At 33.4% G+C, this 27012-nt stretch overlaps 1 protein-coding gene across 1 annotated transcript; it reads left to right on the top strand.

Moving 5' to 3' along the window:
- Window positions 1–27012, top strand: LOC148629527 (uncharacterized). The gene is made up of 10 exons (XM_088553004.1): window positions 1–331; window positions 18068–18628; window positions 19147–19212; window positions 19894–20015; window positions 20582–20759; window positions 22780–22877; window positions 23274–23381; window positions 23827–23862; window positions 24197–24292; window positions 26675–27012. Exons 1-10 carry the CDS (start codon window positions 322–324, stop codon window positions 26969–26971), a joined length of 1572 nt encoding a protein of 523 aa, XP_088409130.1. The 5' UTR covers window positions 1–321; the 3' UTR covers window positions 26972–27012.

Below are 27012 nucleotides of genomic sequence, written 5' to 3'. Positions count from 1 at the left end.
AATTGTCAGTAGGTCTAATAGAACTAGTAATAAAACCATAAAGTCATATAAGGAATGGTTCGCCAAAATTGTTTGTGAGATACCAATAAAGGCTTAAAAAGTGTAACTTTTGACGAGGCAAATCATTACATTTTTTCTTTCAGTTGGCTGCGTTTGATTTCTCAACAGCACAAATCATTGTCTGTTATGACTGTCAATCATTTCCATGACGGATAACTATGATATGTGAACTTCTATAGGATTATGAAACAAAGGGAAATCATTAGCAATCGATAGAATCATCAGTTTTTCAAAGAAACACTGATTGTAGAGACTAAAAAAATGGCAGAAGGTAAGTTTATGAGTATGTTCTTAATGTATTAATTATTTTTGTAAACTTATTTTTGTATTTTCAAAATTTATTGTTATACTTCAATTCCTTTTGTGAAAAATCAAAGACGAGTGAAAGTAACTGCCACCTAAGTCTCCTTACCCCATACCTAGAAAGACCTTCTAAGCAGTATGTTCGAAAGCTTTCATAAGCATTTTAACATAGTTAAAAACAATCCTATCTATTAATGTTTTTTACTATGTTTCATACAATATACAAATCACGTTTACAATCGTAAAAACACATTCATTTATGCCTTTAAATTTCAACATACAATATGTATGAATTATTCAGATTTGTTAAGATATCTTGACAATATCAACTGTCCAGTATTGATGATTATTGTGTAAATAATTGTTATATTTGTATAAAAAACATTCTGTCTAAAACATATTCTCTTTCGCGGTTATCAATGTTATCAAAACTCAGGAAATTGGAATCATTATATTTTAAATTGATATATTTTGTTGCTGTCAATCCTATATATATATTGTCTGTACCTAATATCGAGTTTTTATGCTGACATTCAACATTAGAAATAGAGGTATTTGTTCATCTATGTTTCATAATAAAGAGGGTTATTGGTTTAAGTAAGTAAACCATCGATATTACGAATTAAATATTGAATGTCACCACTTATATGTTTTTACACTTTAATGAAAATGTCAGGCGTTTCAATTTAAATATAAACATTATTCAAGGAAAGAACAAACAAGTGCAGTATAAAAGTAATTTGAATGTTGTTGTAGACATGTGTCAAAGAATTTCTTCAATGCAACAAAACAATATGTTTTGTGGATGTTTCAGTGATAAACAGTGTATGTATTCTATGTTTTTTCTCGTTTTTTTTTTATGTGGGAGTTCATATTGCTCATGCTTTAGTGTTTTGTGTTACGTCTTGGTTTCCTTACCTTCAGTTTTATATGATTATCATATTGTTGATGTATGCACTAGGGTATTCATGAATTAAAACTCAAGTTACAATAAATTATACAGGCTTTAGTAAAATTGATATTAAAATCAGAAAATTCACGGAACTCTCATAAACATTGTTAACCTTTGGTCATGCTCTGAGTAACATATCCTAATACATATACATAGCTCTTCAAAACTAATTAAGCCATCATATAATTTTTTCTTGAGTCTTTTCTCCATTGAAATAAAGTTTTTGTGTATCTTTCTTTGGTTTGTTCCTAGAATATGTCTTTTTCTTGCATTTTTGGTTGCTTTCGCTAATCTGTCAGACAGCACATTAGATGATTTTTTTCTATAGTTTATCATAGGTTACAATATTGCTTGTTTTCAATTGGAAAAACAAATACTACAACTATTTTTACATTCAGGTTGTCATTTGCAACGAATATCTGCGAAAAGGACTATTAATTACACACGAATCTGTAGTCCAAATGGTATGAAGTATATAATAGAAAGCATACCAGGTGCATTCATTTAACAGTGCAATTTGCGTTTGAATTTGTATCAGTTCTTGCACTTTGAAAACGTACCAAGGCATAAATGAATCAAGGATCAAATGCAATATCAGATTGCAAGTGCCAAATGTTTGAATAACGAATTACTGTGTGATCTTGGCATCCATTTTCCATTAAAAGTTTTGCAATATTGAATTTATATGTATCTAAATTAACATGAGTGTAGCCTTGCGTTAGGTGGAAATTGTTGACCGCTTTGACACATTACGGTGTCGGTACATGATGGAACGCTTTTTAATAATTAGCAAGTAGAATAGAATTGTAGATTACTAATTACAAACAAAATCAATGTTGAACTTAATATTTTATTAGTAATATATTTTTCATGATGACAATTGTAACTATGTAACTTTGTAAAATCGCACCATAAGTAGCTGCAACACAACTCGTTAACAGCCATTAAGTTTTGAAAGAGAGAGAGAGAGAGAGAGAGAGAGAGAGCAAAGTATACAGTTAAATTGTAAGCTGTAAACAATTTCCCATCCCTCAATGTCGAACGATAAGAAAAGAATAAGTAGTGATTTTTATTATTTTCCCGACAATTATTCCGGTTTTACGCAGTCTAATCTATTGTAAAATAAAACATTTCTAATATGAGTATTTTACTTTATTTCGTTGAGATAACATATACAGCTCAAAGCAATATAAAACATTCATCATTATCTGTCCGGAAAATTTTTCATAAATACCCGCATACATAATAACGGTGAATTACAAATAATAACATGGAGTAAAGATATGAATATCGCCAAACATATTGATAAAACTGTTCATGTGAAAAGTTTTCCGATTGTATTTGGAGGACGATAATTTATGATTTTTTTTGTTTCTTTTACCGTTACAATTGAAATATAATTTGTCAGATAATAAATTTATTGTTCAAACTGTATCTTAGAATGGCTGAAGTTGAAGGTTGTTGAAAGTGATTTTAGCAACATTATAATTTATCAAGTGAAATGAAATTCGCATCGAGTAATAGCAAAATAAAAAAAGTCGGTTTTATTAAATTGAAATATTACAGTGTGTCATTTTGTCGGATTTGAGAAGTATTACTTTATATATCGACACTTCTCAAAGAAGTAGTGTCTATTAGTATATATTAAACTTCTCTTTATAGATTTCAAAGGAACATAAACTGCTTGTTTTTCACCATGATCTAGAAATATTGAAAGTAGAAATTTAGTACTGTTTAAATATATAAAGTTTGCCTAAAATGATCATATGTAAAACTTGAATTGATTTCATATAGCACTACAGTGTAATCAATCTTTATATCGATGTTACAGAGAGACAGTTCTAAGATAGCTTAAAAAGGTTAGCGAAATTTAAATATCGTATGTTTCTACAAGATTCGTGTAGTGTATTTGTTTATTTATCGAGTATCAATTTTAACGCATATTGTGTGTAGATGAGAAAAATACGCGCGTGGTTTGTTTTGTATATGAGATTTTTTATTATTATTCAACAACAATAGCAAAATAAAATATAAATATTTATCCGATAAAAAATATCTTGTTTACCATTTGATTGAAATGAAAATTGTAAGAAAAATCATCTATAAACCTTATATTCTGGACAAACATTACATATCTATAAAGCTCCAGTAGGTGATGTAGGTGATTGACATAATTTAACAATAACACAATAAAGCTACACCAACCGTCCCTTAAGACTGCAAAGTAATCAACAATACAAATTAACGACACTGCAGAAATGGTCATTTCATAAATCCTATCTTTACTGAGACAAACAATCGGAAAGATAAATTCCCAGACCACCAAGCAGACTAGTTCATGAATAACATTCAAGTAATTGGAACCATACTTTGTGTTGAACAGTGAAGGCCAGAAGCGCTGATCTTGAATTAAAGCATATACTGAATCAATACAAATCAACAACGGGTTTTAGGCAAAATACCTTATGTCTTATTGGATTTGATTTGAGTTGAAAAGATGGTAGAAGGTAGGATTTTCTTTAGTTATGTGACACATATTATTTTAAAGCTTTTTGATTGAATGTGAATTCTACTGTGATACAAACAATTTACTTTTTTGTTATGAAGAAGGATATAACAACTAATATGTTGACAAGACAACTGAACTTATTACTTTCAACTTGATTATATAAGGATTGCTCGATTGCTTAAGAAATGCGTCTTCAGTATGACTGAGAGTATCGTTTAAACACTGTGTTTTAGAAAATATCTAAACAACAATGAATCAAATGTTCAATGTTTAAGGAAAATGTAAGAAAGGTATGAGTTAAACGTTTTCACCAGTTAGTGCATGCATCACAATTTTTAATTTTTCAATGAACAGAATTCCAAGATTTATTTCAGAATTTAAAAAGTAAAGTTCAACCAAAACGTCATTGTTAATCATGATAATAAGTACAATAAAATTGCGTCAATTATTTATACTACATTTTTTTCCTTTATAATTTGAGTAGATTCTAAAGCAATCTACTTTAACTTTTCTTACCTATTGAGAGGACAAGCACCTGACTAATCATTACTGCTAAGATAAAAATCTACAGTCACTGCTTATATACTGCTTACTGCATATATTCATATTCAAAATACAGATATTCACGTTCTAAATAGGGTGATGTTTTAGGTATTGCAATAAAAATCATTATTTATAAACTGTCTCGATGCACCAAAATTTAGAGCATATAGAGACGTAGATTTCAATTGACGAAGGGTGCACATTATTGGATCAAATAGCTGTCGACAAAGAAATTGGCAGGACGTTACTATTTTGAATTATTGTTTTTGAAATTGTATATTTGTTCTTTGCTCTGGAACTAGCAGCTCTGAGACCATATTAAGCAAATAAAACTGTCAATTTTAGAACATTAAATACAAGTGAAGTTATCTATCGCTTACTTAGAGCATTTTTCAGCCCTGGTATATTCCGACGTCCGACGATCAGACAGTCTGGAATAATAAACGCTGTAATTATGACATAAAACCAGCCCAGATACTTTTATTTCTGACAAACAAAACCACACATAATATGAATGAAATGATCTACCTGTCAATTTAATCATTTTTTTCAGGGAGACTTATATTTGAAGCGTGCTTTACGATTAAGAGATAAAGATAATTGTATATTGCTATTGAAATAATTCTAACTGACTATTGGTTGACCCTGGTGTGTCATAGGTGGAACCGATTCAAAATTGTATACATGTACTTCATATCATCGGTAGTTGGAGGTCATTTGAAAAAAAGTCATATTATAGTACTACAACAATTATTGGCATTAAGTCACTTTGAATGTAATTTCATGATTCGCCCAAATTTGATTTCTTTTCAGCCAGGTGTGTAAATTGTTTTTGAATCACAAAGAATAATGACTAGAATAACTGTGAATGGTTAGGTGTTCAAAACAACCACTCTATATTTCCTATGAAATAAATTACGTATGTATATGACGTGAATAAGCTAGTATTGACTATTGGAAATACTTTTTACATTATATATTAACAACCGATACATTCAAAACATGGCTTGCTCTGCATATTTTTCCAGATCCGATTTCAAAACCTTGTAATGTTCCAGAAATTATTAGTTATTTTCCCTCAAATATTATTTCAAAATATGAGAAAGGATTCCTGTCATTATTTAGCAACGAAATAAGTACCGTCCTAATAAGAATTTTACCAGATGAATAAAGATCAAAACAAAACAACTGTTGTAGGAGTATAATAGTGAGAAGATTACATTCAGGAAATTTGTCAATTGTCTCTTAACCTAGCAATAATGTAGTTTTATAAAATTGTGTAAATTATGCAAAGAAAGTTCTAAAACCTGTAAAAGGCATAATTTTCTGTTCTCTATTGTTATTTATGGGTTTTCATAGGAAAATTTACATATTAAATCGATAGGCAGATACGAGGTCATTTCAGAAATACATACAACAGAATAAAACATTTGAATCGAAACAATGGTAAATGGTTAGCTCTTTTCTGAATAATGAAGATTGTCATAAGAATTGGACGGAAAAATTATTACGTGCAATATAATAAAATCAAATGTATTTTTTTTTTATTTGTTTTAAGCTACGATTAGGTATTTATAGACTAGTTGTCGTCTTAGTTATCAAAATATTTTTAGGTATTAAGTTTTACTTTGTCCATATTTGTTTCAAATAACTAACAGGACTGACATCTTCCATGCGTTAGAGTTCAATATTTCTGTCCGTCCCTTACCCTATTGTCGACAAGTATTTAAGGAACAAGACTTCGATTAGAGTTGTTGAATAATTCTCCTATTAAAACTCTTTTACAACAGAATGTAAACGACAAAAATGGCTTTAGAGAGGGGAATACAAATAACAAAGGGTATATCTTAGCCGATTTGGTTTTGTATTCATGCGAGACTGAATTTCATCAGAATCTCGTAAAGAATGAGATATAAAGATGCTAAATTCTTTAACTTGAAATACAAACACATTGATAATGCATTTCCATCAACAATATTTTCTTTTGGAAATAGTTACCTTCAATAAACCACCAGAGCTCATGGAAAAGGAGACTACAAAACAGCTTGTTCTGCATCTCTTTCTGACCTACATCTCGACTTTGACAACAGTGGTCATCACCAGTACTAGGATTTATTTTAGACTGTAATTTTAATATCATTAAACTTAATTACCTGTGCAGCAACAAACCTTCATCTCTCGCTACTACTGACTACTCTGACTTCCTTAAACGCTATAAATATATGCGTAACATACTTCTGAATAAGGGGTATGAGAAAATGCGACTCAAAAGGTCTCTTACCAAATTCTATTTTAGACACGAGTCCTTGTTTGAAAAAAATACTCAGTTACCTTAAAATTATGAGTAATAATTGTTTTTTTTTGTAAATTGTTCTTTATGCCGTTGTTACCGCTGATTTATCCATTATGACACATTAGCATGCAATTGCTATTTTATCACAAACGGTACAATTGCGCCACAATGGAAGAGGGAGGTTGAGCGCGCTGTAAAACCTAGATTTAACCCACCATTTTGTTTGAAATGCCTGTAAGAAGTCAGGACCATTGTGATACCAGCTACTCCGGTGGTGTAATATCTATTTTGCCAGATTTATTTTGCACTTGACTTGATTTTGAATCGAATAGTGTTCGATAATTTTGTTGTTATTTTCAAATTATTCTCATTTTATTTATGAAATTAATTTTTTATAACGTTATTATATTGTTGCGCCCTCACATTTGTAGGTATATTTCAAGTACAAGTGTATAATAAAGTGGTATTTCACTGGTAGAGTGGCTTGTTCTTAATACACAACTCAACAGAATTTCAACTTATAAATAACATTTATTAACCTCTCATGAGTCAATAATTTAATGCATACAATATATAATGTTAAAACCCTACCACTGAACACTAAAGTATAAACGGAGGTCCCCCAAAAGTATGATACGGGCTGCTAGGTTCTGTAGGTTATGTCAAGGTCAGGTTGTAGTAAAAATATTTTCCTGGCGAGCTGGTAGCGGTCAGTGGTCAAAATTGAGCCCAACAGGTCCAACTGGTCTCGAAAATTATTCCACCAGGATTGATTTTAGGACGCCAGCCCACAGATTATATATAACTGCCCCAGTTGTTGGAGTTTTAGACCCACTTGCAGAGATGTGGGAATTCGGCTTATATCATTGGTTTATCCTTGTGGGCTTCTAAACGATATAATTGGTTAAGAAATCTTTGCATTCCCACACATGTCTATATTCTCTTAACTAATTACTTAAGGTCTGCCAAATACAAACATGGTTGACATCGAGGGGAAAATATGATAACGGGATGGAAAAGAAGGAAGACGGGACCTACTATATCTTATAATATGGGGAAATAAGCCCATAACAATCATATCCCTTAGCAGAATATATGAATATTAATGACAGGTGAGAAATATGAATAAATAGACGAAATAAAGCTGGGGACTGGTCGACAGCTTGGGACTAACTGGATATGAGGGATGCAACAATGAGAACGAACTCTGTCTTGAAAACATTCCCATAATAATGCTAATACAATAATACAAGTACAATCATATAACTATGTTTAAAATGTCCATATCGCGCATGAGTTCACTCAGACTGACACGAACAAACAAGAAAAAGGAACCTGAATGGCACTCATAAATATATCTTCATCATAAACCTAAACCCTCTTTTGTAACATCACCGCCCTTCCCGGCCGGGGAAAAGAGTTCGTCCTCGAACTATAAGTTAAAGGAGCCTACCTACTAAAATAAACCTACCTTACCCTTAGATACCGTATATATACAGTTAATCGGTTGCCCTCCAGATGTCCTTCATTTTTAACACTGTTCCATCTGGTAATGTACAATCTTCTTCTTTCACTATGGTCTTTACTCCCAAAGGTATAAGTCTTCTCTGGTAGAGAGACTTTCCAGATCTTGCGATGTCAATAAGGGAGTTAAATGTTTTGGCAAGGGGATGAGTCATGTATTTAGAGGGAGCGTCAGCAAAAAAAGTCTTGAGTCGAAGCAAAGATGTTCATACACCCTATTCCTATCAACCCCGTCGACATGAATTAGTGGTTGCCACTTATTGGTTGGCAAAGTGCAATCCAGTGGAGATGCTAATGGTTTCTGAGACTTAGTCCTAGGTTGCCTTTCTTTATTCTTTTTGGACAGATCTAGGGGTTGGTCTTGAATTTGACTTATGGTTTGTGTTGGGATTTGACTAGGAGGTAGAGAGTTGGTCGGAGGTTTTGCCATCACTGCCAAATCTAATGGTTTGAAACAGGTGAACGTACTTGGTGAGAGAGAAGTCAGCACAATTGGATCAACCCTGCCTGTAGCATAGGTAGAACTTCTGGAACTAGCTGCAACGGATGGAGCTGGGGATGGCACACGGTTTGGCGACTCAAGTAAGGCAAGGTCTGACTTTCCAGGTGCAGGCTCCAGAAAAGGAGAATTTGAGGGTTAGTATTCATCTGGTTTGTTTTGACCAGGGGAAATCTCTTCCAGGTATTTATGGAACAGGGTTGAAGATGGAATTATGGCCAAATCTGGAGGAGTAGCATCATCTGCTAGAACCTCAGTTTCTTCACTCAACAACCTCCTTATTGGTAAAGGAGTGGTAGGTTCATTAAAGAAATATGCGAAGTCAGGTTCGTTTTGTTTCCTATATCATGACCCCATTTCCTTCTTTAAATTAAGGTGGGTTACATGAAACATCATAACGCTGTTTCTGGCGGTTAGAAGACTCAACAAGCCTATCACGAACTATTTCATGAACTTTTTTCAATTGTGGCCATAACCCTCTCAATAAATTCAGGGATAGTATCATCTTTTGGAATATTTTTAGGTTGTCCATATATAAGGTCAATAGGTAATCTGGCCTCCGTTCCCAACATCAACAAATATGGTAATTCCCCAGTAGTCTCGCGCACTAAGGATATGTAAGCCATCATTACAAAAGGTACATATTGGTCAAATTCTTTTTGATCACGGAAGACTTTACTTAGCATTTCTTCTATGGTCCGGTTCAGACGTTCTACCATTCCTGAACTCAGAGGCTGGAAAGGAATTGATCGGGTTTTCTCAAGTTTTAGTGTCTGACATATGATTGAGAACACTTCACTTGTGAATTGTGTTCCTTGGTCACTGTGTATAATAGATGGTAATCCATACCGGCAAATAAAATATTATCGGCTATAGTTTAAGCCTCTATATTTGGTACTGGGTAGGCCCCTGCAAATCTAGTAAAGTAGTCAGTAACTACTAATAAGTATTTGTTACCTTGGTGGGTAACAGGAAAGTGTCCGAGTAAATCAAAAACTACCCGCTCTAAAGGTACCTCAATTGTATAGGATTGTAGCTTTCCTTTATTGTTTGTTGCTGGTAGTCTTCTTTTCTGACATTCTTTACATCTATTAACTCATCTTTTTACCTGCTTTGAAAAATGGGCCCAGTAAAACCTTGCCCGAATCCTAGCTAGGATTCGTTTTATACCTGAGTTACCTGCCAATTGGTCATTATGTAGACATTGTAAAATTCGTGTCGGAATACATTGGGAACGACATATTGAAGAAATACCACTTTAGTGGTCATATTTCCCCACTTCCTGTACAAAATATTGTTTTCCAACACAAGCCTTTGAAATTGACCCCAATAAGCCTTATGAATGGGACCAAGGTGTGATATTTCTTGTCATTCTAGTTTGTGGGAGGAGTTCACCCAATCAATTACCATTTTGAGCAATGGGTCATTTATCTGAGCTTTTGTCAATTCTTCAACAGTTTTTGTTTGCAACCCACTGGCAGCACCGGGTGTTTCCTAAATTTCAGGCCCCTTTTGATTTCCTGAGCATCCTTGCGCTCGCATATATGGCTGTATTTCTGCTACATCTTTTTGGTCACAATGTTTACAATTGTCACATGGTCTTCTTGGTAATCCATCTGCATTACCATGCCTAATGCCTGGTCTGTGCTTTATTTTAAAACTATAGTACTTAGTATCTCATGCCATCTGGCTTACTGTCCTTCCGGATTTTTAAAATTTGTTAACCAGCTAGGGGCCCCATGGTCGGTACGGACAACAAATTCTACTCCCTAGAGATAATGATGAAAGGGAGTATAGCTTCAACAACTGCCAGTAGTTGGCAGCCGACGGGTAACACAATACTGACGCTCTTGTTCATTCTCATCGTCACCTGTTTGAGAAAGAACTGCACCAAGCCCAGTTCCACTGACATCTGTATCAAGTAAAAACTGTTTTTCCATAGAGGGATATACCAGGATAGGGCTACTGATTAAAAAGGATTTCAATTGTTCAAAGGACTCCTGTCATGGCTAAGTCCATTGGAAGGAGGCATTTTTCTCAGTGAGCTGATAAAGAGGCTTTGCAATTTTACTAAAGTCTTTTATAAACCTTCTGTAGTATGAACATGTTCCCAAAAATTCGGAAGGAATTGATCAAGATTTAACAGATTCAATCTTTGATGGATCAGGTTTTATACCCTCCTTGTTTGCAATATGGCCTAGGAATGTGACCTCTCTACGAAACAAGTGACACTTTTTGGGTGATAGTTTAAAGCCAGCATCTTTTATTCTTGAAAAAAAAAAAAAAAACCTGTTGCAACCGTTCGAAAGTCTCTTCATAGGTTCTAGAAAAGATAATGATGTCATCTAGGTATATGACACAGGTTTCCCATTTAAGTCCGCAAGTATACACTCATTCGATCTTTCGAATGTGGCACATGCATTGGATAACCCCATTGGCATTCTCTTGAACTCAAACAACCCGTTTGGTGTTGTAAAAGCTGTTTTCTTGAGCATGTGAAGGGTTCATACCAACTTGGTAGTACCCACTGGATAAATCTACAATGCTAAACCACAGATTTCCTCTCAGGGTATCAAAAGAATCATCTACTCTGGGTAACATATATAAATCTTTGATAGTAACATCATTCAAGGCTCTATAATTCAAACAGATACGAATGGTTGAGTCTGGTTTGCGAACAACAACCATATTGGTTGACCAAGGAGAACAACTAGGTTGAATACTGTCAGCATCAAGCATTTTCTGGATTTCCTCTTCAACATCCTCTCTCAGAGGCAAAGGAACCCGTCGAGGTGGTAACTTAAGTGGTTTAGACTCTTGGGTATTTATTGTATATTAGACCATATTTGTCAAACCCAAGACAAACTTAGTCGTGGGAGGAATAGTCGTTGAAAATACAGACTGGTAACTTATCAAGAGACTGTGTAACTTTTCAATTTTTGTTCAGCTGATAAATAGTCCCAACATTGTTCAACTATAGGTTTAAGGGTTTCAGGTAAGTTCAATCTATCATCAGATGTCAAACTTGAAATTGACAACATCTGCTTCGATTTAACAGATTCAGCTATGGTAGCACAAGTATTCTTGTGAATTTTTGTGGTTCTTTGGTTAAATTGACCACTCGTAATGGTATGTTTTTTCTGCTGTTTGAACATAATGACTTAGCTACTAGCAAGCCTCTAGATTGAAGACTCTCTGCAGTTGTATCAACTGCCAACTCCATACTATGAGGTATTTTATTAGAACCTTGTTTCTGAGCTGGTATTATCATTTCACTCATAGCAGGTATTGTCACCTGTTGACTTACCACAATTTAGAATAAACTTGGTATTTGATTCTCAAGATGACAAGGTACATTAGCATTGTTAAACTGCAAAGAGAAATTACAGATATCTATTATGCATTGATTTTGGTTCAAAAAATCAAATTCAAGGACAACAGGGATTCCATGTTCATCAATTTCCATTGGTATGTCAACAATACCTAGAGGTTCAACTTCTCCCCCATCCGCCAGTCGTAGTATCTGGTTGTAAGGTCTCAATTTATTTTGAATAGGTTTTGGTAACTCTAAATATTTTAGTATTAATGACACTCATGGTAGAGTCTGTAGCAATCAGACTGTGAATAGGAATGTGACATATTTCAACAGTGACAAACAGACCACCATGATCTGAATTTTTAATTCCTAATAAAGTGGGTCCTTTATTAATGTTATCTGTAGCTGAAAATTGCCCCACATTTTCAGCCCCTAATAAGTTACTGGTTCTGTGTTGAATTCGTTGCTCGTGTTGTAAAGGAGGGACGATTAGCTGGTTTATGTAATTTGGTATACTGATTTTGGTGCCCACTATTTTGAGTCATGCTACCATGTTGGTTAACTGTTTTCTTAAGGTCTCGTTTTCGAGTATTACAGTCACGGACTATGTAACCAATCTTTTGACAATAAACACAAACTTATTCTGTGTATGTATGGTTCATTTGATTTTTTCTCAAACTCTTTGCTTTCATTTCCTAGAAATCTCAATGATGGTCTCAATTTACTCTTATGAAATTCCTTATATTTTAAGGCTCGATGTACCTCTTCATCAATGGTATCCTGGTTTCCTTGACATACTACCCATTTTATGTTTGTATCATTCAGTGCTTCCCTGAAACTTGTATAGGCCAGCTGGTTTTTCAACTCACTGGAAGCAGTTGGGTAAGATAGTCTGACTAATCTCTTGATGTCTTGTGCTAACTCTTGTAGTGATTCTCCTCTCTTTCTTATCCCGGCCTCCATTTGACTTCTATATAATTCTGTTTGGTTTGGTGATTTAAATCTCCAACTTAAAAGGGTGAGTAACTCAAAGTATGATGGGGGGACAATTGGTATTGATATCGCCTATTGCTGATTGATTGATTGTTGGGGTTTAACGTCCGAGCAACAATATTTCAGCTATATTCAGACGATGAACATGAAATGGATGATAAAATGAACATGTAATGATGATGATGAAATGAAAAAAGGGATGGGAGACAAGGATAATAGGGTCGATAAACTTTGATTGCCATTAGAAAAAGGGAAGGGTGGGTAAGGTCGGGCAATTTAGCCTCCTGCGGCGGAGCGCAAGAGTTCCTACTCCTATCAAATACCACAGCAGGGTTCTTTAACGTGCGAGGAACATGACATCTTTCCCAACACGGTGCACCACTATGGTTTGCGGTCAGATTGTCCGTATTATAGCCTGACATCCCCAGCATGTAACACGCCAGGGTAACCCCATTCCACCACCTAGGGCACACATCCCAGTTGCTCTGTGGGCAGAGCGCCTAGCCCCCGACTAGGTTTATGAGCACTATTTAGTCGCCTTTTACGACAAGCTTAGCTAATGTTTTAACACCCGGATCTGCATGGGGCTATCGTCTATTGCAGATAGTGCATTATCAGTCATACATGAAATGAACTTAAGGGCTCATGTCATCCCAATTCAATTTAGCAAAAGATTCAAAATGGACTCTATAGTCTGACCAACTAGATTTGCCATCATAGGTGTTTGGTTTCGTATAGCCAATGTTTACATGGTTCAGTGGGTTTTGAACCTGCACAGGTCTGAATGCAGGGATACAATTGGACTGAGTCTAAATACAATTATCACGAACAGTATTTGGTGCTCGGGTTAGGTGTATGGGCTGGTTGAACAACTTATAAGGTTTCACTTATACAATCATGTCTTCCTGTCATACCGTGTGTAACTGAATCCTCTGCATTATTGGTTTGACTATTTACTGCATTATTGGTTTGACTATTTACTTCATTTGGTACAGCTAAAGGTTGATTGGTAGAATTTTTTGTTAAACCTCTCAGGTCATGTAACCTGTTCAGAATAGCTTCTATCTGTGTACATGTAAGTACTTGTTCAATTCTATGGTCAAAGTCTCTTTGCATTGTCTCAATGTGATTCAAATAGCTCTTATGTCTCTCTGGTTCATTTCAATTTGTCTAGACATTCTTCCCATTTGTGATCTAATTTGATCATGGTGGAAGTTTGCGTTTTCACCTCTATTTTCAACCATATCAGAAGGTAAAATTATACTAGGTGTAGAAGTTACTCATAATTGAAGGCAAAAATTCTAATGAATTGTGTTCTTCAAACAAACTATGGAAAATTGTAGCAATATTAATAGAGACACTGGTTACAGTCTGAAAGACAGCTTGGTCGAATCCAACCGCCGGTCACCAAATGTTACGCCCTCACGGGTGTGTAGGTATATTTCAAGTGCAAGTGTATAGTAAAGTTGTATTTCACTGGTAGAGTGACCTTTGAAGGTATTTCCATATACTTGTTCTCAACACACAACTCAATATAATTTCAACTTATATTTAACATTTATTAACCTCTCAGGAGTCATAATTTAATTCATACAATATATAATGTTAAAACCCTACCACTGAACGCTAAAGTATAAACGGAGGTCCCCCTAAAATATGATACGGGCTGCTAGGTTCTATAGGTTATGTCAAGGTCAGGTCGTAGTAAAAATATTTACTACTAAAAATACAGGGGCATACCTAGGGTGTTAATCTCCTGGCGAGCTGGTAGCGCTCAGTGGTCAAAATCGAGCTCAACAATTCCAACTGCTTTCGAAATTATTCCACCAGGATTGATTTTAGGACGCCGGTCCACAGTTTATATATAACTGCCCTACTTTTTTTTAATTTTAGGCCAACTTTCAGGAATGTGGGAATTCGGCTTATATCATTGATTTATCCTTGTTGCCTTCTAAACGATATGATTGGTTAAGAAATCTTTGAATAAACAATCATATCCCTTAGCAGAATATATGAATATTAATGACAGGTGAAAAATATGAATAAATAGACGCAATAAAGCTGGGGAGAGGTCGAGAGCCTGGGACTGACTGGACACGAGGAATGCGACAACGAGAACGAACTCTGTCTTGAAAACATATCCATAATAATCCTAATACAATGATATAAGTACAATCATACAAATATGTTTAAATTATCCAAATCGCGCATGAGTTCACTCAGACTGACACGAATAAACATGAAAAAGGAACCTGAGTTGCACTCATAAATATATCTTCATCATAAACCTACTAACCTAAACCTATTTGTTGACAATATAAAGTTTTGCCCATGGATATTACATTTAATTTGATCAAGTTAAACACGATATTTATATGAAACCACAAATATTGAAATTTTCAAGCGTTTCATTGAATAGCGGGAAAAATAATGTATTACAGGTGCGTCTGATTTATCATGTGACTCAAGGATCTAATCGCTTTCTCCCTGACAGTCGTAGTGTCAAGTTTCAATATGTTTTATGTTCTGTGTTTGAACATTTATTTTCCTCTTGATGTCATATTAAAACAAGTACTATCTTTAAAAAAATAGCCGACGCGGTAACATTTGTTCTTTCAACTTAGAATTTTCTGCATTTCATTCAGGAAATGGCAGCAATTTCAATTTTCGTTAGTTTTTTTTTCGAACGCCACTAAGTTACAGTATTTGGCCAATCGGGATGCAGACTTGCGATCAGGTGATTGGTGTTTCCATGGAAGAGCGTCTCTAAGGTCAAGGGTAAAAAGCGAAACTATACAGACTGCGTCGGGAAAATACTGTCCAAAATACTTCTCTTGAAACGGTCTTCCGAGCATTGGATTTGGAAATAGGTTTCCAACATTTTCTTTCCATAATTTTGGTAATAGTGGTTGGATGGTTTTTCCTGGCCGGCGGGAGTTTACTTTTGGTTTTACACATGATTATGGTATTTTGATATTTTTATATCTATTGTTTCATTGTAATGAGTCATTATATTATTCTATTGTTTGACTGTTTCATTATGACTTGCAAAAATAAACTCCGGTGTCCTTCTGATGTGATATATGATATATTGTTTTTTTAATTAAGTATGGTTAATATATGTTTCTATATTTTAACCTACAACATAATACTTTTTACATCAACTTATAGGTTCATGGCATAAGCAAATGTTTAGGTCTGTAATTATTTATTTGTCATCAATGTACTAAGTTGTTTACAATATTAACAGTAGGATGTAGCTGTATTGTCCTTTATAATCTCCACCGCGTGTACATCACGTATAAGCTCGTTTAATATAAGTTGATTAGAATTTGATGAGATAAATTCTCATAAAAAAAAAAAAAAAAAAATCATGACCGCGATAGTTATCCAATCAACAAACATCTAAATGATTTAAATAAATGTGAGTGATTTCATGAAAAATTAACGCTGTGGAAAGTATTCAAAACATCAAACAAAATTGATGAAACGACAGGAAACTACAAATTACTTTGTATTCAAGTCAACACGACGACGTTGCTTTATCATTTGCATTGTCATTGTGAATGTTCCAATAAGTAACGATAGATTGAAATCAAACCTGTATTTTTCAATCCAATGGCTTTAAAATATCTGCTGCGTAATTTTTGGAGACATGTTGAAAATATGCCTGATATAATGATTTATTTTCGAAAGGAATTGAATTCGACAGGAGAAGTCTATCTTTATTATACTTAATCAAATTTAATGGAGAAATCGAGTTATGCTAGACAAATATTGAACGCTTAATTCACATGGGAAATATTTTGATTTTGTTCTCATAGGTTGACAAATTGAAGCATTATTTGCTTTTTAAGGTATAAACTTGACCTTGAAAGAAGTTGTTACATTATGCTAAATTGAAGCTTAAAACAAAGTAGAATATTTTTCCAAGATTACAGTTCTGCTATTCTATGACCTTAATAATAAACTTGTCGCCGGATACATTACATCTATTTCAAGCATTGGACAGATCAATTACATTTATTGGATATTTTTTTCCTTAAATTCCCAGACATGATATTAACAATGTGACATATGTATCTAGATTACAGAAAATTCTTACTCAATAGGCCAACTTTATCCATGGATCCCCATGAGAGAGAGTTTATATATATGAACAAATGTACGAAATATTACGCGTTGAAATTATGAATCGTGAATGGTAATGATTTTGACACATTTATATTCCTTTTCTCAACACCAAAAAGATGCATTGTTAAGTGGCAATTACAGCATAGTAGTCTTCGATCATACTGAAAAAAAAAAATTGTAGTGTATTTTTTTTTTATCATTTAGTTTCCTAAATCCAGCTTTTCCATATCATTTAAACAAAAGCGAAGTGAGCTATGATTAATCACACAATTTGTCTTTTAACCTAGACAGTGCGTGGTGATAGCGATAGGAACAATCACACTTGTTTAGTTACTTACAAATTTAAGATAAAATAATCTTAATTATGAAGAATTTCAAACAAAGATAGAGAAAGAGTAATCAAAGGAAACCAAGGTTCTACTCGTAATCAAAAGAATGTAATCCAGGGACAAAGACGAGACATGGAAAACAGACATACACAACAAAGATAATAAAGTAACTAAAATAACACATAAAAGTAACAAAAGCAAATGAGCAACTTGGACTCCACTAAACAATAGAGCATGGAACAGGTTCACTAGTAAGGTAAGCGTCCTCTGCTTTTCTAGAAACCCCCACCCGAGTTGCTTATAAAAGTCAAGTCCGAGGTGGACGAAGGAGGAGAGAAAAACTATGAAATGTTGAACAAATCGGTTTTCATGGTGCCAATGGATACACCGTGACGATCCACAAGTTCATGATGGTGACCATAAAACGTCTGTAGTGATGACATCAATCTTGTAGCAACATAATCATGTTCCAGAAGCCTACTTGTTAGAAGTTTAGCGCGATATAAAAAGTTTCGGCAAGTTCTGGCATAACGTATGAGTTGTGATATGAACACTCCATACGCAGGTAAAAATGCAGGCAAATCCTTTAGGATAGTGTTTTATATTTTTCAGATAAAGTATCCCTCATGCGAGAAAGCCAGTATGATATAGAACTTCAAAGACGAGATTCAAAAGACTTAATAGAAAAATCCTACAGATTTGGAAATTGTTATGACACAATAACGTACAGTGAAAGTTTAGACATTGATGTTTCCGTAACTGCACCGAATTTACACGACCTCTACAGATTCCATGTGTTCTTTTCACACTGTAATGAGGATAAAACCTGGGTATCCAACATGATTAACCGGCTTGAGACGGATCCTTATAACTACAAGTGCTCATTTGGAGACTTTCAAAATGCAAACAAGTTAAGCTTCTTTCAGAGTGCCCTGTGTTCAGCCATGCTGAGTGAAAGAGTTGTGGTTGTATTGACACCAAATTATGTCAAAACAGCTTGGCAGGAATTTCGAGAAATCTTACAGAATCTGACGGAGAAAAGCTTGTATCGACAACGGATGCTAGTTGTAATGTTGAAAGACTGTTTAATTCCTGATCAATTACAACACATGGGTTTTCTTGACGCTAGGGAAAGTGATTTCTTTCCTTGTTTTGTGAAATATTTAGGAAGTGGTAAGTGTTTGATATTAAAATATTTTTTAGACAATGCTGTTATGTATTATTATAAGTTGAACAAACAATAACACAAAAAGAAAATACAGCTCTTATCCGTTTTATACCTGCTAAATATTGAGTCAACAAATTTCAAAATTAAGTGTCGACTACTTTTGTGTAAGCAGTTTGTTACTGCTTTATTCGACTTAAAAATCTCAATTTAAATGGTTTAGTTTTACGGTGAATGTAGATACGTCAAATACTTTAAAAGCACAACATCTACATATTTGTCAGATAAAGTTTTTAACATTTTAAACATGAAGAGGTTGACACTATTTAGAGTCTAACTTTATTGGTATGTGTGTGTGCCTTTCTTATAGACTGGGCATATCTGTTCAGTTTATCAGTTAAAACAATGCTATCATACAAGCGCTTTGTTGTTTTTTTTATACACAGACATCTTTAGAAAAATATATAAGAATATTTTAAACTCTTGTGGATATATTACATATATTTTTCATTGGGTTTGTTTTCAGATCGTTTACCTCGCAGTAGTGATTCATTTGCCAGTGAAATGACTTGCATTTTGTATTCACCATCAAGTAAGTTAATGTATGGGTTCCCTATAGTTTTGGTTTGCGTAATGAATCCTGGTTTGTACCTTTATTCATAACAGAACATCCGCATACAATATACGTTACATGTCACATCAAATCACTAGAAAACATCTTTTCACTTTTGTTAATGTAGTCTAAAGGCAGATCTTCCTATCAAATATTCAGTACGACATGGAAAAACCAAGAAATGTGAGTAAGATAGAATATTTCCAAATGAAACAATTTGAAATCAATAGAGATAGACTAGAAGGCTAATGCTCACGATATACGATATGGCCTATATTAACCTGCATGTTACTTTTTGACACTATAGTAAATATGTCTTTAATTAATACATTAGACAAAATAACTAGAATTCTCTATCAATCTGATTAAACAAAGTTGTATCAAGGAAATTCATTTTGCTAGAAAATATTTGTTCGTAATGCTTCGTTTTTACATACAATATATATTGATAGAACATGGCATGCAAACACAAGATTAAGTACGATGCATTTAACCTGGCCATACAAGAGAAAAAAATCAAATCTAATAGCCAGAGACTTACACCAACTATAAAACATGTTAGACTTAACAAATAAAAAGTACAAGAAATTACCACGAATTTCATTAAACCCGTTAGACTTAAAGTATTCATTAAAATACATTATATGAAATGTATTTTAGATTATGTTAATGGTCAGGTACTTGCAACCATTGGCTTACACATCTGTGGTCGTTGGAGGGCTAAGTTGTTTTGCGAGGAAGACGATAATATTCCGACACCACTTTGTTGCCATGGCGTAAACGTACGTACATTTTATGACAGAAACACGGACAGTAAATTACTTTTCTGTCACACAATTGACATGAGACGATACAGTGAGGACTGAACCGTTATAATAAGTCATCGCGTGTTTGTACTTCAATAGTATTGGCTTTAAAGAGTAATTATACTTTCCATCATTTTTGTTCTCTCAATGCTACCTCAATGCACACAACACTAAAACAAGCTGATAATAAATGGTAAATATGTCATTTATTTTCCCGGTGGTTTTTATTACCGTTAAACATTTTCAATCCTTCTCTAGACAGTATCATTAACCAATATCTTATTTAGAATATTGTATTGCATCTATTGTCTGGCACTTACTGCGACAATAAACAAATCAATGTCGTTAATCTCCTTAAAACGAATTCTAGTAAACATTCCTTTTCTCAGATCAAACCTACAAATTGTCTAGGAATTTGACGTGACGATTAACAGATATCCCCATCCTATAATCTAAGAACTGCCTTAAAACAATAAATATTTGGAAGGCCTTTATAAGGAAATAAAAAATAGTCATTTCGAAACTTATATTGATATTTTCAGATAAAGTATGGTGAATATATGGATGTGATACAGACAATGTGTCAGGTGACAGACAGCGATACTACTGTACAAATATTGTTTTCTCTAAGACCACTTGCAATATTGGTTGCTGCAGGGCTTATCTGGTTTATTCTATTTGTGTTTGTAATGGTTTATATCAAAGACGAACAAAAACAAAGTAAGGTTTTATCTATATAACCAGAGATAGAGATACTATTCAAAGCTGCTATATACATAAGTTATCTTGTATAGGAAAGTGATGAAAAAGATACAAAAGTAAAAATGCTTGAGTGAATTAAAAGAAAAATTTAACAAATGAAACATAAAGGAGAATCGTTCGAAACCACGAACACGGAAACATCTATATGCAACCGAAGCTATAATAACCGAAAGCATTTTATATAAACATGATTTTTTTCCAATTTAAAATATAGCTTCACATACATTTTACCAATATAAATAGCTTCACATTATATATCTAGAATTTATCAGGTTGTACCATGCATAAAATAACCCATTAGAGCAAACTGATAAGGTATGGAAACATTAAGCCGTGTTTGAACTTCAAACAATCAATTTGTCATGTCTAGGAACTCCTTTTAAGTACACCAGATATGAAATGTAAATAGATGAAGTTTAAGTGATACTGCTTACCTCATCAATAATGTATCAACATTAAAGTTGCATCTGCTTTTCATTCCTTGATTCAATTGGAACAAATGACTATTAACACAAAATGATTACAAAACATACATACACGTAACATTTAATAAATGTAACAAATATATATATACGATATACTGAATACTTCTAATACAAATAGATACACGTAATACTGAATACTTTTAAAGAAACATAAATACACGTATTATTGATTACTTCTAATCTGCCAATATCCATAATTTTTATTCACTTGTTACAATTCGTTACTTAGATACTTCATTTTTTCCATTTATGGTGAAACATATTTCTTATCTGGATTCTTTCATAATGAGCTTTGAATAACTAACTTGGTGTAGGTATATGCATACATTAATGCTGTTGAGTTCAATGTTTTGGCGGTAAGTGTTTTAATATCATTGGCAGTTCAAAGAGTAATCAAGGGAACCAAAGTTCTAGCGGTAATGAAAAGAATGTAATCCAGGGACAAAGACCCTGGAAAACAGACATACACAACAATGAACATAAAGTAACTGAAATCATACATACAAAGTAACGAAAGCAAATGAGCAACTCGGACTCCATTGAAAACTAGGAGCATGGACCAGGTGCACCGGTATGGTAAGCGTCCTGTACTTTCTAGAAACCTGTCGAGTTGCTCATTAAAATTCAAGTCCGGGGTAGTCGAAAGAGGAAAGAAAAACTATGACACGTTGAACAAATTAGTTTTCATGGCGCAGATGGATACATCGTAACGATCCACGAGTTCATGATGACGCCCATAAAACTTCTGTAATGATGACTCCAATCTTGTAGCAACATAACCTTGTTCCCGAAGCCCAATTGTTAGAAGTCTAGCGCGATACAAAGAGTCTGCGTATTTTAGGCAAGCTCTGGCATAACGATAAATGATATCCTGGACCCTGGACAAGGTCAGAAATATATATTAGGTGTTCTAATCTTTGAGGTGCAATACACGCATTTTTATGGTGATTACTTAGACAGAAACAATCAATAAAAGACGATTGTTTCTACAGTATATGTATAGGACGAAGCGATTGAAAAATGTGTTAGACAAAGTTTTACATACCGAAAGTAAATAAACATTAAACGCTTCAAGTAGACCAAAACAAAAAAAATCAGGAATGTGAATTTAAATTTCATTCTCTTAATTTACATCATGAGAAACTCCTTACCTTTGATATAATACAAAATTCAAATCATATATATTGCAATTTTTTATATGCTGTACACGTGTTTTAAGGCGTAACCTCTAATCAACTGCAGCATTAGGTAGATTTAATCCAAAAAATAGTTGTACACAAGAAGGACTCAAAAATCGGATATAAATCGGGGTCCGGCAAGTCTGACCACTGGGTTGGTAAATACCATCGGGGACCTTTGGTGTACCAGCAGTTGCATCGACCTAGTGGTTATAAAATACCAATCATATATATATCGTATAAATGATAAATATGAACTTTAAAAACATAAATCAGCAAATAATTAAAACACATTTTCCCTTTTTGAAACAACAGGTGCCTTAGGAATCCGGTTGACAGTATTTCCTTTTCCATTGTTATTTGTTGTTTATGGTTATGGTTTACGGTGGAAACGTCAACAATTACATCAAAAGGTATAGGTATATTCAAATTAATTTTCATTTTCTGATCTTTAGGAATATTGTCAAAGACTAGAAATTATTAAAAAAAACAACTTCCCCGTTTTAAAATTAATTAAGTTTTCTTTAGATTCTTGTATAAAATAACACTTTTAGTGTAAATGAGCGCAGGCATTAATCTTTATTCTCTTTGAAATGTGACCAGCATAATAGACTACGTGGGATATATTAATAATTAATTAACGCTTATATTTAATCATCAATACATTTAGGTAAGTTGGAAGGGGTTCTATAGATGAATTGGAATTTCTTATCTGATTTCCTAATACGAAAAATATTGTTCCTAAATCTACTGTACAAAGCCTTTTTGAAACAATTGAAATTTCCAACTCTTATGTGGCTTCTTTTCAGATTTACCATAATATGATGTTGAGTTGTATTGACTTGAACGAGAATTTGTACAGAGCTGACAAACCAGTGTTACTTACTGTTGTTGTATCAAAGGATGGCACTTTCTATGTATCTTTTATTAAATCATCACGCATTATATAGTTTGCATATATATACAGCAACATGTTAGTGACCGAACACTACGAATTTTCTTTTCTCATTTTTTTTTTATGTGTGACAGTCTATTAGACATTACCAACATGTATGAAAGTATGATATTTTTATTTAATGGTAAGAATAGGTAATATCTCATAGAACGAAGGGAGTATAGTATAAGTTTATTGTGAGTCGATTATGCAAAATAAAATCATGACAATATACTACGATGGCTGGAAAGCAAGTTTGGATCATAGGAGATAATATACAAAGTAATAGTTCAGATGGAAACAAAACCTAGTCCTGCACTGAGTATATACCAGCTGAAAAAAAAAACAAAAAAAACCGAAGATCTCCTTGGACCATATTATTATTTGCTTTTCTCAATTATGACGTTCACTTTCTTAACAGCCATAAGATACAATTTGTCTACTTCTGCATTGATGATTGTACGGTAAGTGAAACAAATAAAATGTATTTAAATGTCTACATTTATATTCATCAAATACAGGAAACAAGTCGTCTTGTAGTCTGGAGATCGCGTCTTCACGTCGTTAAACGGAAATGAGAGTATTAGGTCAAAACTTCCGACAATTCCCTTTATAAAAAGTACGTAGGTCACTTTTGGGGATAAATTACCTTTTTATAATGTTATTCCCGTGAGTTCGTTGACATTACGTAATGTAAATAACAGATACTGTATTTAATGTTATAGGATCTGACATTTCATCATAATTGTCGAGGTTTTCAAACAATTTAAAAAATGTCTTTATTTCATTTTTTTCCAGATTGATTTAGAGCTATTCCTTAATACATGTAGCGATGAAGAACTAGATAAGTTTAGCACCCTTATAACAAGCAACAAACAGAGTTTTCTTTCAGAGGTAAGACACAATTAACTATTTTAGTGTGCTCCAGTGGCAATACGTTCAAAAGATCATCAATTCTTTCTTTATGTTTTTCGAAAACAAAATATTTTTAAAATAAAAATAATCTTTAACGGCAATAAAACCTCATGGTGTATTTCATTGAAATTCTTAATCAAATCGTGACTATGTAAATTTTAAAAACTTAATAACGTTATATGATAACTTTTTTTTGGGTGTTAATCTAATTTTGTTTATATTCGTAAAGGTATATGATGCCTAAAAGATAGTTTTTCCTATTATCTTGCAAGAGTAATAAAAGGAACCAAGATTGTAGCGGAAATCAAAATAATGTAAAAAGGAAAAAAATAGGCATGGAAAACAGACACACACAGCAAAAACCAAAAGATCTTTTGAATTTTTCACGATCTACATTGAGCAGGGTATGTTGCTACATGATTGAAGTCATCACTACAGAAGTTTTATTGTCGTCATCATAAACTCATGGATCATTTCGGTGTGTCCATTTGCACCATGAAAACTGATTTGTTCGACGTGTCATAGTTTTCATTTCCTCTTTCGTCTACCTCGCACTTGATTTTTATGAGCAGTTCGGCGGGTATTTCTAGAAAAGCAGAGGACGCTTACCCTACCGGATCACTTGGTCCACGCTCCCCATTTTAATGGGGTCCGAGTTGCTCATTTACTTATGTTACTTTGAATGTTTTATTTTAGTTATTTAATGTTCTTAGTTGTGTATATCTGTTTATAATTCAATATGACGGTATTTTAAAGATTGCAAAAAAAGTGAAAGTTCCCTACATAGTCAACTTTAAATGTTGTTAATAAATGCGTTCACTAAGGCCCGATTATCTCGGAATTAAGTTCTGTGATTTATGCAATTTTCATTATAATTCATCAAGTTCATTTAAGGCCATTCTTAAGAATTTCTAGGAAAATCTAAACGCTAGAAATATCAGGCATGATCTAACTTAAATATTTAGTGTAATATACGATAAGCTGTAAGAAAAAAATAGTAAATAAATGCAATCGTCATTGGTTTTAAGTCAACCCGAATGTCAATGTCCTGTACACATATATAAAAAATAAAGAGGAAAAAATCCATAAAATGGAGAGCTTTACCAGTTGTAACGGTTAGGTAAACGTTCTCTTCGACAGGTAATAATGACAAAACGCTGACGAAGGATTAAGCCTTGAAATAGTTTTTTATAAAATCTCAAAATTTGTACTCAAAAATAATGCTGGTGGCTATTTACACCTAATTGCTTCAACTTCCCTAGATTTTGCTATACAATGTATAATTGACATTGATCTAATTTTCACTTTCAGCAGTTCAAGTTTAAAAATTATCATCAAAAGTAAATTTTACATGAAAAGGGTTTTCAATATCACCTGAAAGATAAAACTCAGATGTAGTGTCTTTAATACTTAATAAGTCTTCACTTTTTTGTGTATATTCAGCATTTATCAACAACTGGAAATTAAAATCCCAATAACCCTTCCCCCTTTTTCCAAGACTTGCCGCAAATGTGAAAACAATGGCGTAATGATCAGTTTTGTAGCAAAGAGGAATGTTTGAGTTTTTCATCAGTGAGAATAAGTCTTCACTCACTAAGAAATAGTCAAGTCTACTCTGTTTATTAGGAGTGCATTGACGCCAAGTAAACATTAGGATGCCATGTACGCCATGGATTAAGGAGTTAAAATGTTTCAACAATTTTTTCAATCTTTTTACGACAGTTAAGATTTCTGTAGCTCCAAATATTATATGTATCTAAGTAAAAATCCTGCACTGCATTCCAGTCACTACATAATAAAATACTGGTATTAGTAAAACAATTTTTTTGGTAATAAATCACCAAACAACCATGATTCATTTGTATTATATCCATAAACACAAATAAAAGTTAACCTTTACTCACATAAAGATAAATCCATAACCATATACTGACCATTAGAGTCAGTTTAAGAATCATGAGTATTAAAATCTAAACCTCGTTTGAACATAATACAAACACCAGCACATCTACTATAACAGTGACTAAAATGCATTTGCTACCCCATTCATCTTCCCAAAATTTTAAACAATTTCACTACACTGAGCTCATTGAAAAAAAAACTATAGACGTTAGCTCCCTTATCTTTAACCCAATTAAAACATCTAATCTCTTTTTCCTATTTCCAGAAAGACCCCGAACAATCAAAGTCAGAATTGTAATACTATGATCAATACTCATTATGTATTAACATCTACTAATGAATAAAATTGCTTCAACATATTACGGAAGAATTCAAACTGATATTTTATTAACTTTAGAAAAAAATGAGTACGTTCTTACTAACGATATTCATACATTTGTATTTATCTATAAATTTCAGAAGGCATTCGGAGAGCGGCTACTAATTTTTGTATCAGCTGTATTCTTGCACTACATGATACTAAGACAGCTACCAAGCTCAACTCAAGAGCGACATACGAACCAAAACACGTGTCTTTGTCAGTTCGTCGAGATGTTATTGGCAGAATATTTTCGTAACTCAACCACACTTTATTTAATAACAGATTTCCGAGAGCTTATTAAAAAGCAAATATTCAAAAATGTAGGTTTAAAAAAAGAAAGTGATAGGAAGATCTCATCAAGTTTAAATGAAGAATTCAGTTTTGTCTCAACTTAGTTATTGTAAATCTCAAATAAGATGTACAAATCAAAAGAATT

Source organism: Perna viridis, chromosome 1 (genome assembly GCF_037379345.1).
Source record: "Perna viridis isolate PV_CMFRI_1.1 ecotype Kerala chromosome 1, ASM3737934v1, whole genome shotgun sequence".
Taxonomy (NCBI): domain Eukaryota; kingdom Metazoa; phylum Mollusca; class Bivalvia; order Mytilida; family Mytilidae; genus Perna; species Perna viridis.
This window is presented reverse-complemented; position numbering and strand designations above follow the sequence as displayed.